Source organism: Phoca vitulina, unplaced genomic scaffold (assembly GCF_004348235.1).
Source record: "Phoca vitulina isolate PV1807 unplaced genomic scaffold, GSC_HSeal_1.0 scaffold41, whole genome shotgun sequence".
Taxonomy (NCBI): domain Eukaryota; kingdom Metazoa; phylum Chordata; class Mammalia; order Carnivora; family Phocidae; genus Phoca; species Phoca vitulina.
This window is the reverse complement of record NW_022589744.1, coordinates 11,840,608-11,852,911: the sequence shown is the minus strand read 5'-3', so window position 1 is coordinate 11,852,911 and position 12,304 is coordinate 11,840,608. Positions and strand designations below refer to the sequence as shown.

The 12,304-nt window shown below is 53.8% G+C and overlaps 1 protein-coding gene across 3 annotated transcripts in view; it reads right to left on the bottom strand.

Moving 5' to 3' along the window:
• Positions 1-352: 352 nt before the first annotated feature.
• LOC116647899 (cyclin-dependent kinase 3) overlaps positions 353-12,304 on the bottom strand; it is a 22,770-nt gene continuing 10,818 nt past the window's right edge. For all 3 annotated transcript variants that reach the window (XM_032429525.1, XM_032429528.1, XM_032429527.1), the window contains exons 4-11: positions 4,947-5,037; positions 3,899-4,024; positions 3,545-3,622; positions 3,341-3,461; positions 2,811-2,981; positions 2,618-2,719; positions 2,161-2,364; positions 353-1,016 (exon numbers count right to left, since the gene is read on the bottom strand). In XM_032429525.1, the coding sequence (XP_032285416.1) occupies positions 891-1,016; positions 2,161-2,364; positions 2,618-2,719; positions 2,811-2,981; positions 3,341-3,461; positions 3,545-3,622; positions 3,899-4,024; positions 4,947-5,037 (1,019 nt within the window). In that variant the 3' untranslated portion in view covers positions 353-890. The remainder of the gene's footprint in view (positions 1,017-2,160; positions 2,365-2,617; positions 2,720-2,810; positions 2,982-3,340; positions 3,462-3,544; positions 3,623-3,898; positions 4,025-4,946; positions 5,038-12,304) is intronic.

The following is a 12,304-nucleotide window of genomic DNA, read 5'->3' as shown; positions in this document are numbered from 1 at the left end:
CGTCTAGTTTGAGTTTGGGAACACAGAATTGATTTGTCTGAGCCATGAGCACAAGGGGCAGCGTGGCTGGGGGTCCTTCCCAGGTGGGAAGTGGACACGCCCGACCAGCCCTGCCGAGGGAACGGGTGCTTCCAGGGGCTTCGGCTCCCTTGACTCTGGGAGGGGTGTGTTGGCAGGTCACGGAAAGATCATGAACAGCCCCTCCCCACCACCTCTGTTCTGGGTCTCTCGGTTCGGGCCAGGAACTGTCTCCAGCCCTCTCTGTCCACCTCCCCCTTGTCAGCAAGTCCCTGGTAACCCCTTGAGGAGAAAAACACTGGCAAACTCAGGAATACATCACTTTTATTTCCTGTTCTTAAAACCAGGGGCGAACGAACATAAGCATTTCCTAAGTACGAGGCAACAACTCAGAACCACCACACACACCCTCACCCACCCTGGGATCAGGAAAATGTCCTCTCTCTCCCTTGCCCCCGCTTCCTGTTTAACTTGGACTCTTCGCTGGAATGCAACTCTTCCCCAAAAAACATTTTAAAGCCATAAAGACCAGCAGGGGGCACCCTTTCCGGAGGGGGGGTTGTCTGGCTCCGCCTTGCGGCCAGGTGGGGCCGGCTTCGAGCTCTCCCCGGCGACTTGTTCCAGAGCCAGGGGATGCAGTCTCTAACATACCCTTCCCCCTGGTGCATGGAGCTTCCATGCCCCCATCTCGAAACGGCATCGTCAAACCCAACCAACAACACGAGAACTTGCTAACGTGGGGGCAGAACTAACCCAAACTCAGCCCCCTTGGCTGCTGAGGCCAGATTCCTCAGAGCTTTGCTCTCTCCCAGATACGCTTTCTTGGGAAGTGCGTGGGGAGGCTGGAGAGAGGCTGGGAAGCCCCGGCCTTCTCAGCGGCAGAACTGCTCCAGCACGCACTGGTGGGGGGCCGGGGAGGTCTCCGTGGACGAGAAGTATGGATGCACAAGGGCAGCCTTGGCTGAGATCCGCCGGCTGGGGTCGTACTGCAAGAGTTGCTGTGGAGGAAGCAGGAGGAAAGAGACTGAGCCTTGGTGCGGCCAGGCCCGAAGAGGAGTTACCCTCCAGGCCCCAGGGGGCGGGCCCCAAGCTCCAGAGCATCTGCCTTCAAACCAGAACCATGTGTAACCACTATCTCCCGGCTCTCGAGCCAGTTCTGGCCGCTCCCGGAATCTGGGGACAAAGAACTAGTTCTAGGCCGGCCTGGGAAGTCATCCCCATCTCCTGCAGCCTAGAGGCTGAGTCCGTCTGTCCTCTTCCTACCTGAGGTTCCCAGGCCTCTGCCTACTTCTGGCTGAGACAGACGTCTCTCCGTGTATCAGGAAGGAGAGGGCCAAACCTGTCTCGGGAGCCTACTTGAGGGTGGGGCAGGAACTCAGAGTCCCTAAGCCCCAGCTAGGCTGTGGAAGGACCCCTTGCCCGGGAGTAGCCAGGACGGAGAGCTAAGAGCCTTGGCTGGAGGCATACGCCATCCTGCTGGCCTTGGGTTGGTAGACATTCACAGGTGTCTGGGAAGATGAAAATACTGCCCTGCCTTCTTCTGGCCCAACACAGATTAGAGACAGATGTGGCTCCGAGTCTTTGTGGGCAATGGGTGGCCTGCCTGAGGCCTTCTGGGCAGTCTGGCCTGGGCCAGCCCAATGGGGCAGGATGGTGCAACGGGACAGGTGAGCTCAGACTGTGGCAGGGGCCCAGACAGCAGGGAACAGCCTCATGTGAAGAGCAACTATTGTGGAGGGAGGCATGCTCCCTGCCTGCGAAAGCTTACAGAAAAACAGTAAGTGGGGCGCCTGGGTGACTCAGTTAAGCGTCTGCCTTCGGCTCAGGCCATGATCCCAGGGTCCTGGGATCGAGCCTTGTGTCGGGGTCCCTGCTCTTCATCACAGCATAAAAACAGAGCTAACCAGAAGAAAGTAGTTTTAAAAGGAAACATGAATGCTGGACTTAACAGGGGAGGGGCCTCCAGCCTGAATGATCAAGATGCACAGGGACAGAGACAAACTAGTTGTGTTCAGGGGTCAGAAAAGAGACCAGCTGGACTTAGGAGGAGCTAGGGTGACACAAGGGGCTGGCTGACAAGGAGGCACTTCCGGTGGCCGCAGCAGCATGTCTTGCCCTCTGCTGCCTCCCACCCGTACCTACCATGAGCAGGTCCTTGCCCTCTGGTTCCAGACTGGGCACGATCTCCTCCAGCCCCTTCCTGGTCCACTTGGGGAAACTGCCCTTATAGTCAGGCAGCTGGGTGACCCCTGGCCACGTGGCTTCACTGGGTGTCCCCAGGGTCCGAAAGATTCGGAAAAGCTGGTCAATCTCAGAGTCGCCAGGAAACAGGGCTCTGCGGGTCACCTGAAATGAGGAAGAGGAGGTGTGGGACCCACTCCCTTGTCCTCCAGAATCCAATCCCAGATAAGCTATCCTTCCCAGGGCTGTGCTAAGAATCCCGGCCTTTTCTGGAATAAGGTTCGCTTCCTTAGTCCCGTAGCCCGTCCCAAACAGCCCCGAATCCACCTCCAACAGGAGAATCAGAGTCCCACTCGCACCCCAGCAGGACCCTGCCCGTGGCCCTGGCCTCCGTGGCCATGTTTGTCCCTCCCTCTACCATCTCGGCAAAGATGCAACCAATGCTCCAGACATCCACAGCTGTGGAATAGAACTTGCTGCCCAAGAGGATCTCAGGGGCACGATACCAGAGTGTCACCACCTGCGGGGGCAAGAAAACCATCATTCCGGGTGGCTGAGCGCTCAGGGGCTAGCCCTTCAGTGGCCTCCTCCTCCCCTTTGTGTCGCAGTACCTCGTGGGTGTAGGTGCGTAGGGGCACCCCAAAGGCTCGAGCCAGCCCGAAGTCAGCCAGCTTGATGGCACCCAATTCGTTGATGAGCAGATTCTGGGGCTTCAGGTCGCGGTGGATGACCCGATGAGAGTGGCAGAAATTCACCCCCTGCAGCAGCTGGTAGAGGTAGCTCTGCCGAGGAGAAGCGCAAGGAGGAGCTGGTTGAGCGGAAGCCGCGCTGGCCGAGCGGGGCCTTCCCCGTCCTTCCCCGTCCTTCCTTCCCCTTCCTTCCCCGCCTTCCCCGTCCTTCCTTCCCCGTCCTTCCCCGTCCTTCCCCGTCCTTCCCCGCCTTCCCCGTCCTTCCCCGTCCTTCCTCGTCCTTCCCGTCCTTCCTTCCCCGTCCTTCCCCGTCCTTCCCCGTCCTTCCTTCCCCGTCCTTCCTTCCCCGCCTTCCCCGTCCTTCCTTCCCCGTCCTTCCTTCCCCGCCTTCCTTCCCCGTCCTTCCTTCCCCGTCCTTCCCCGTCCTTCCCTCCCCGTCCTTCCCGCGCTACCTTGACCAGGCGCAGGGGCAGCTCGGAGGCTGCGGCCGAGTCCATGTACTTCTTCAGGTCCTGGCTGAGGAACTCAAACACCAGGTAAAGCTTCCTCTCACTGTGCACCACGTCCAGCAGCCTGGCCGGGGGGACACCAGTCAGCACGCGGCTCCCAGCGGGACCGCGACAGGCCCCGCTTCCCCACGTCCTTCCCCAGCTCACCTGACGATGTTGGGGTGCTTAAGCTCTTTGAGCAGGGAGATCTCCCTGATGGCCGTGCTTGGGACTCCCTCGGTTTCCCTGCAGGGAAGGAGCGGACAGCAGTGGCGGCAGCGACCCGGGAGGGGTGCGTCTGCCCCGGGGGAGGCACCCGTGAGGTCCGTGTTCCTAAGAACGGCCTGGCCCCCCAGCGACGGGGCACTGTGCTCCCCAGCACCTCCTGACACCACCAAGGGCCCTGGGCAAAGCGTGGCCGGAATGCGGACGTGAGGGCCGCCCGGGCGCCCTCAGACGTGGGGGTGAGGGGCAGGGGCCGCCCCCGGGGTGGGGTGTCTCGGGGGCCGCGGCGGCACTCACAGATCCAGCCTGATCTTCTTGAGGGCCACGAGCTGCCCTGTCTCCTTGTTCTTGGCCTTATACACCACCCCATAGGTGCCCTCTCCGATCTTCTCCACCTTCTGGAACACATCCATAGCCGCAGAGCTGCCCAAGAAACAGAGGGCGCCTGGGGCATTCACCGCCACACCCAGCACCCCCGCCGCCCCTCCAGCCCCCACAGAACACCCTGCCCAGCGCCCCCCCCCCCGGGCCCAGGCCCGCCTCTGCGCCCCCCCAACCCCGGAGCCCGCCCGGCCCAGGCAGGAAGGTGCCCCAGCTACGGAGCGCAGGAGGGCCCAAACTTCTCAGCAGAGCCCCTGCCTCGGCCCAGGCTCTGGGGGGTGAAGGCTACCCGGAAGGGCAGCCTGGGGGGCTGGAGTCAGCCCCAGGGCAGAAGTCAGGGGTTGGGAAGGGTTTCTGGAGCCACACTCCTGCCCTAGGCCGCACGGCCACGGTGAGGGGCTGGGCCCCAACTGTCTGGGACACTCGGCCTCCTCTGAGGGCAGAACTTCGGTGGGGGCAGCCCCCCTGCATCCTGAGCCCACCAGCCCGGCCCTGGGGGTCCCTAACACCCCTCCCACAAACCCCAGCCCAGAATTCACCAGAAACCCTGTGCTCCTAGGGCCTCACTGCCGGCAGGCTGCCTGCTCCGCGGCTCCCCCTCCTGGCCCCCTCCGGCGCTGCACCACGTGCACACAACGCAAGGTCTCCCCCACTGGGGCCTTTATTCATGAGGACCTTCCAGAACCCTCCATACTCCCCCTCGAGGCTCAGGTCCCAGCACCCCACAGCTCAGCCTCCAGCAGGCTCCTAGCGGGGGGCCGGGGGGGGGAGGTGTCCAGAACAATCCAAATTAGCAACCCCTCCACTTCGGTCCAGCTCCAGAAAAAGGCTGTCACTCTGGGGAAGGTCCTGCATCTTCTCTGCTCAGGCATCTCCAGTGGGCTTGGCCTCAGGAGCAGGCTGGGGGGGACAGTTGCCAGGAATTGCCATTTGCTCCTGGCCGTTGTCCCTCTCTCGCTGGTACCTCCTCTGCTCCCGGACGGCTTGTTCCAACAAGGGGAGATTCATTCCTTCCACACAGGTCAGCACCCGGGCCTTCACCACGGAGCCTCCATCTGAAAGTCACAAGCACGAGGCACTAGCAGTGACTGACCCCCGTGTCAGCAACGCACCTCAGACGCATTCCAGCTGTTTCCCCCGGACTCACTATCAGGATGAGTTTGAAGGATGGCATTCGGATACTGGTAATCTTTCTCTACTTGGGCTTCAGAACGGTGGGCCTGCCGCACACTATCCCCACACGTGTCTGGAGCTTAGGGGAGAGCCTAAAAATCCCACTTTTCCATGGAGGAAGGGCCAGATAGATGTCCCGTCTAACATCCGTCCTTTGTCATCTTAATTCCCGCCACCTTCCCTGCCCCAAGTGCCCAGGGTTGAGGAGGGGTCACAATCACCATCCCAGTTCTCCATTTGTACTAAGGGAAGGGCCTCCTTGGCATACTGGGCCCCACTGGCATTGAAAATTGGGGCAAAGAGAACCCCATAATTAGTAAATCCAAGGGGAGAGTTTGGCCTTGTAGAGGTAAGTCATCCCACCCTGGACGAGGGGCTGGGAGGTGCTTCTAGCACATTGCTGTGTTGACCTGATGGAAAGATCTGTCAACGTGCAGGTGACATCAAGCGGGAGAGACATCTGGGCCTGCCCTAACAGGTTTTTTGTTTTTTTGGTTTTTTTTTAAGTAGGCTCCATGTGGGTTGAGAGAACAACCCCGAGATCAAGAGTCAGATGCTCGACCAACTGAGCCACCCAGGAGCCCCGTTTTTTAAATTTTTTTCATCCATGTTCTTTATGCTCTCTGGTCACGTCAACAAACATAATCAGTGTTCTAGGACATCCTGTTTCCTTTGATGCGGTTTTGAGATACAGGCTCTCTGGTTACATAGGTCATGCCTTGCCTTCCTCCTAGTCTAGACCACTTTCTTTCTTCTTTTCCTTGTTTCTTTCCTTCCTTTCCTTTCCTTTCCTTCCTTCCTTTTCTTCCTACCTCCCTCCCTCCCTCCTACTCTCTCTCTCTTTCTTTTTTTAAGTAGGCTCTACACCCAATGTGGGGCTTGACCCTGGCATGGGGCTCAATTTCATGACCGCGAGATCATGACCTGAGCCGAAACCAAGAGGCAGATGCTTAACTGACTAAGCCACCCAGGCACCCTGCACAGAACTTTCCTTACATGATGCCTATCAGCTCTTTCCTCCCATCAGCCTGGGGAAACCCGCCCTCCTAGATTTATATTGAGGAACATGTTGTTTCTCCCTGTGAATGAAAAATATTATTAAACATGGAAGTGACCTTAAGAAATATGATTATCACAAGGGACAAACTGGGAAATTCTTTTTTTTTTTTTTAAAGATTTTATTTATTTATTTGAGAGAGAGAATGAGATAGAGAGAGCATGAGAGGGGGGAGGGTCAGAGGGAGAAGCAGACTCCCTGCTGAGCAGGGAGCCCGATGCGGGACTCGATCCCGGGACTCCGGGATCATGACCTGAGCCGAAGGCAGTCACTTAACCAACTGAGCCACCCAGGCGCCCAAACTGGGCAATTCTGTCAGTCCATCTGCAGGTCCTTGTAACTGGGATACAAGAACAGCGTTTGAAGAAATAACTGCAGGGAGGGGAGAAGAGAGTCTACAGACAAGATGGCTAGAGAGTCCTTTAGGGGAATTTTTTTCAAGCTTAACGAATCCAGAGCAACAGAGAGACTGAATGCCAAGGGCAGTGGGAATGCAGTGGGTGGAGGCATGGGTAGGAGAGAGGGAAGGGGTGATGGAAAGAACAGACCTTTTAGGATGTCTGTCCAAGCAGGGAAGGAGGGTCACAGCGAGGTAGGGACACAGAGCAGAAGATGATGACACTGTTATTATTTTAATATAGAAGAAGCTTGAGTGATTTATACGCTGAGAGGGAAGAGGCAGGGGTAACAGGTTAAGGACTCAGTTGAGAGGGCAAAGTCCCCGTGGGAGGACAGCCATGAGTCACGCCGCAGGGAAGATGGGCCCTTCCTCCTCCCAGACGGGAAGAAGGGCCACTGGTGCGTGTGGACACGGGTAATTTTAGGAGGGGTTCTTGCTGCGGCCTCTGTTGGACCTGGGACTTAGGAGGTGAGGCAGTCTACTGAAAGGGGCGAGGAGGTGATGAAGTAGGGGTCTCCTGTGACAGGCGAGTGCCGCACGGTGGGAGGGGGTGGACCGGGACGCGCACAAGGCCCTGGTGCAGGCAGTGGTGATGGAAGGCAAGGGCCGGAAACTTCCACCAGGAAAGGGGTTGCCATGGCAGCGAGGCCCGGCTGGAGCAGAGGAAAGTGAACAGGAGAGAAGGCAGGAGAAAAAGGAGCCCGAAGTGCACAGGTCCTGCGGGGCTGAAGAGCAGGGAGGTACCAGGAGTCAGGGCTGCAGTCCCAGGTGGCAGAGGCGTGGCCGTGGCTGTGGGAGGCAGAAGTGGGGCAGAACCGGTTGGCCGCAGAGAAGAACAAAGGTGTGAACGGCAAACCCGAGCAGCTAGCAGGCTGCTGGCCCCACCTCTGGGCCCTGCGGCGTGTGTGACCGGGAAGGCTGACCAGGCTCTACACGGGGATGGGAGGGGAGCTGCGGTCCTGGGAAAGAGCCAGGTTTCAGGCAGACAAGGGCGTAAAAAGCCTTTCAGGGAGGAGCGAAGGTTCCAGAAGACACAACAGGAAGGCTTGTAAGGGCAGGGACCAGCTAGAAGAAAACCAGACGGGTAGGATTTATGGCGAGGGCTCAAGGGCAGCCTCTCGCTGTAGGCAAGGTCACCTACAGCCTGGGAATTCTCCTAGGGACTCCTAGGAAAGGCTGTGTCCCAACACCCCCACCCTGGGAGGGAGCCCTCAGGCTGTTGGATGGTGCTCCAAGAACCTGTGAGAGCCAGTGGGTTTCTGGCAGGCATTTCTTCACCTTTTTGGTCTCCTCAGCTCACTGTGTGCACAAATTTCGGGAAGGTGACTTTATTTTTCTTTTTAAGTTTTATTTATTTAATCTCTACACCCAACGTGGGGCTCGAATGCACGACCCCGAGATCAAGAATCATGTGCTCTTACGACTGAGCCGGCCAGGTGCCCCAGAAAGGTGACTTTAGGAGGCCTCTTGTCTGTCCTTAGAGCTGCTAACCTTGCCACCTGACAGATCTGTGTCTAGTCGATGTTTGTGCCCCCCTGGACTTAGGACCTGACCGGGACCAGACACATAGAGGTTTGAAAGCAGCCAGGCAGGAACGTTGCAGACCAGGGATCAGCAGCCACCTCCACCCTCAGCCCACACTCTGGCCCTTCCTCCTCAGGGCTCTTTACTTCCGTGTGTCAGTTTCAAACGATGAGCACGTCTTACTGAGAAATTAGAAATTTAGGGGGAAGTTTTTTCTTAAGAAAAAAAAAAAAACACTGGGTGCCTGGGTGGCTCAGTTGGTTAAGCGACTGCCTTCGGCTCAGGTCATGATCCTGGAGACCCAGGATCGAGTCCCGCATCGGGCTCCCTGCTCAGCAGGGAGTCTGTTTCTCCCTCTGACCCTCCCCCCTCTCATGTGCTCTCTCTCTCTCATTCTCTCTCTCAAATAAATAAATAAAATCTTTAAAAAAAAAAAAGAAAAAAAAACACACACAGATTGTGATGAAAATAATGAGAAGCAGTCAAGTAGCCAGAGCCCCGGGAGAATGCTGCCTGACCCGAGGCTTGATCATTCAGGTTCAGGTTTGGGGGGCGGGGGCAAGGACACCTGAGAGTGTTGCTTGCCACCTGCGCCTTCCAGGTGCGTCGGGGCCGATCCATCCGCTTCTACAGCGGGGCCTTTGGGGGAGGCCCAGGTGTTCCTGGCTGATCCCTGCTGTGCGGCGTTCCTGCCGTGCTTTCGTGGACCTTTCGTGGACCTTTCGTGGACCGACGGGAGCAGCCAGTGGTAACGATCCTTGCCTGGATTCATTATTTTATCAGGACTTTTAAAGAAGTGCCTTTCGACATTTCCTGCATTTATGCACTGTGATTCTTCTCTCAAGAACATTTCCTCACCCACCGTGAGCCGTCCCTGAACTACAATCCATTCAGAAAAAGGCAGGGGAAAGAAGGTTTAATGCAACCAGGAGGAAGGAATCAGCCAATTCCAGACCCGAGCTCTCTAATAAATGGCATTAAAAAAAAAAAAAAGGACAGAACTCTTACAGAGACTTGGGGTACGTAAGCCAAATGCAATAAATGGACTTTGGATCCTGATCGGAACTAACCAATTTTAAAAAGCCACGGAGGGGAAGGGAGTCAACATGGACAAGGTATTAGATTATATCAAGGGACAGTTGGGGATGACGGTGGTAGTGGTAGAGGCATATGAGGTGTTTACGGGGAAATGAAATGATGTCAGATTTGCACCAAAAGACACCAGCAAAATATTTGTATCTGTATTTGCAGTCAGGCCTTAGCATCCTGGACACTGGGCTGTGGGCTCCCGGGAGCTCCAAGGATGCACTGCAGGGCTGGGGTACAGGAGAAAGCCTCAGGTGACCGAGGCTATAGTCAAAGTGGAAATCATTTGTGCAAAGGCCCTTTGTACCCATTCCCACCCTCACTCCTGATGCCTCTCTCAAATCAATAAGAGGGCAGGAATTCTGCGAGCTAGCTCAAAGGCTTAAGCCTGAATAAAGATTAACTTTTATTAAATCAAAGATAATTAAAGTAAGCACCATCTAATAACATTTTTTCTAGCACATTTCATCCAGAGTTAAAAACCACCATGACTTTTAGGAAGGAAGTTGGTGTTATAAGGTAAGAAACAAATGTTTGCATCCTTCAATAGAGCAATTCTACTTTTAGGAAACTATCCTGAAGAAAGAACACTTCACAGTTTTCTTTTCATAGTAAACAGGAGAGTTAAAAGACAAAAATTACAGAAGAGGAGATTAGGAAAACAACTTTTACATTCCCCAAACAGTAAGGGTTTTTTTTGCCAAGGCCTGGAGAGAACAGTTCTTTGCTCAAGTTGAGAAATCTCAAAGTATCTTACTTTGAGAGAGGTTTCAAGCAGACTCCGTGCAGAGCGAGGAACCTGACACGGGGCTTGATCTCACCCCGAGATCACGACCCAAGCCGAAACCCAAGATTCCCACACCCAACAGACTGCATCTCCCAGGTTATATCATTTTGCTTTTTTAAATTAGTGAATGGGGTGCCTGGGTGGCTCAGTCGTTAAGCGTTTGTCTTCAGCTCAGGTCTTGATCCCAGGGTCCTGGGATCGAGCCCCACATCGGGCTCCCTGCTCCATGGGAAGCCTGCTTCTCCCTCTCCCACTCCCTCTGCTTGTGTTCCCCTCTCTTGCTATGTCTTTCTCTGTCAAATAAATAAATAAAATCTTAAAAAAACAAAAAAAAGAATCAGAAAATGGACAAAGACAGTGCATGAGGATATTAACTGTAGCATTTTTAATATATATTGAGGTATACAGTTTTTTTTAATTTTTTACTTATTTTTTTTTAAGTAGGCTCCATGCCCAGCATGGAGCCCAATGCAGGGCTTGAACTCACGACCCTGAGATCAAGACCTGAGTTGAGATCAAGAGTCAGACACTTAACCAACTGAGCCACCCAGGCGCCCCAAAAGATACAATTTTTTTTTTTAAAGGTTTTATTTATTTGACAGAGAGAGACACAGCGAGAGAGGGAACACAAGCAGGGGGAGTGGGAGAGGGAAAGGGAGAAGCAGGCTTCCTGCTGAGCAGGGAGCCCAGTGAGGGACTCGATCCCAGGACTGAGCCGAAGGCAGACGCTTAACAACTGAGCCACCCAGGCGCCCCAAAAGATACATTTTTTAAAACGTTTTTCCCCCTCTGGCTATAAAAGCAATACATCTTCATTGTAAAATGCTAATACAAGTACAAAAAAATCCCACAGTCCCACCACCCAGAAATAACTGCTATTAACATTCTGGTGAATAATCTTTCAAACTTCTATGTATATAAAAAAATGTATATTAGGTGTGCCTGGCTGGCTCAGTCCACAGAGCATGCGACTCTTGATCTTGGGGTTTTAAGCTCAAGCCACACGTTGGGTGTAGAGATTACTTAAAAATAAAATCTTTAAAAAAAATGGGATCATATGATACATATTGTATTGTAAACTGCTTTTTCTTAGTAAGATATTGTGAACATCAGGGCACCTGGGTGGCTCAGTTGGTTGAGCATCCGACTCTTGATTCGGCTCAGGTCATGATGTCAGAGTCATGGGATTGAGCCCTGCACTGGGCTCTGCGCTAGGCATGGAGACTGCTTGGGATTCTCCTCTCCTTCTGCCTCTCCCCGCTTCCCCTCTCCCCGCTTCACCCCTGCTCACGCTCTCATGCGCTCTTTCTCAAAAAAAAAAAAAAATATTGTGAACATCTCTTCATGTCAACTGATAAAAATTTACAGCACCATTTTTAATGACTGCACAATATCCTACTAACTGAATATACCATAATTCCTTTAACCAGTAAATGCACAGTATATTTATAAGAGCAAAAAATGGAAACAATATAAATGTGCAATGGTCTTGTGAATTGATACACATCTAATCTATAAAATATTATATAGCCATAAAACATTACTACATCTACAAAAATTTTAAAAACATGGGGAAATGTTTATGGTACAATATGAAGTCTAAATAACCAGATACGACATTACATAGTATGATACCAACCATGTAAAGGAAGACGACACAGGGACAGCCAGGAGAGAGAGGCAAAGAATTCATTCAAGTACCTACGTTTTAAAAAGGAACCTTCAACTCTTTTTTTTAAGATCTTATTCATCTATTTGAGATAGACAGTGAGAGAGAAAGAGCACAAGTGGGGTGGGGGGAGCAGTGGGAGAGGGAGAAGAAGACTCCCCGCCAAGCAGGGAGCCCGATGCAGGAACTTGATCTCAGGATCCCGGGATCATGACCTGAGCCGAAGGCAGACGCTTCACCGACTGAGCCCCCCAGGCGCCCTGCAACCTTCAACTCTTGATGCCAGAGAGATGCTCCCAGGTTGATGGGATTCCTTCCCTTCTATTTCTCTTACCCTGACTTCCTGGCCTGTTATTCCAGCCCCATCCTCGCCTTGCCTTAGTTTTCTAATCTATGGAACAGCAACAATAAGACTCAGTTTAAAGACCTGGTGGGCAGGGGAGATGGGAGTGGGGATTGGTTAGCCCGGTGATGGGTACTGAGGAGGGCACGTACTGCATGGAGCACTGGGTGTTATATGAAAACAATGGATCGTGGATCACCACATCAAAAACCAATGATGTATGACCTCACTGATATGAGGAATTCTTAATCTCAGGAAACAAACTGAGGGTTGCTGGAGTGGG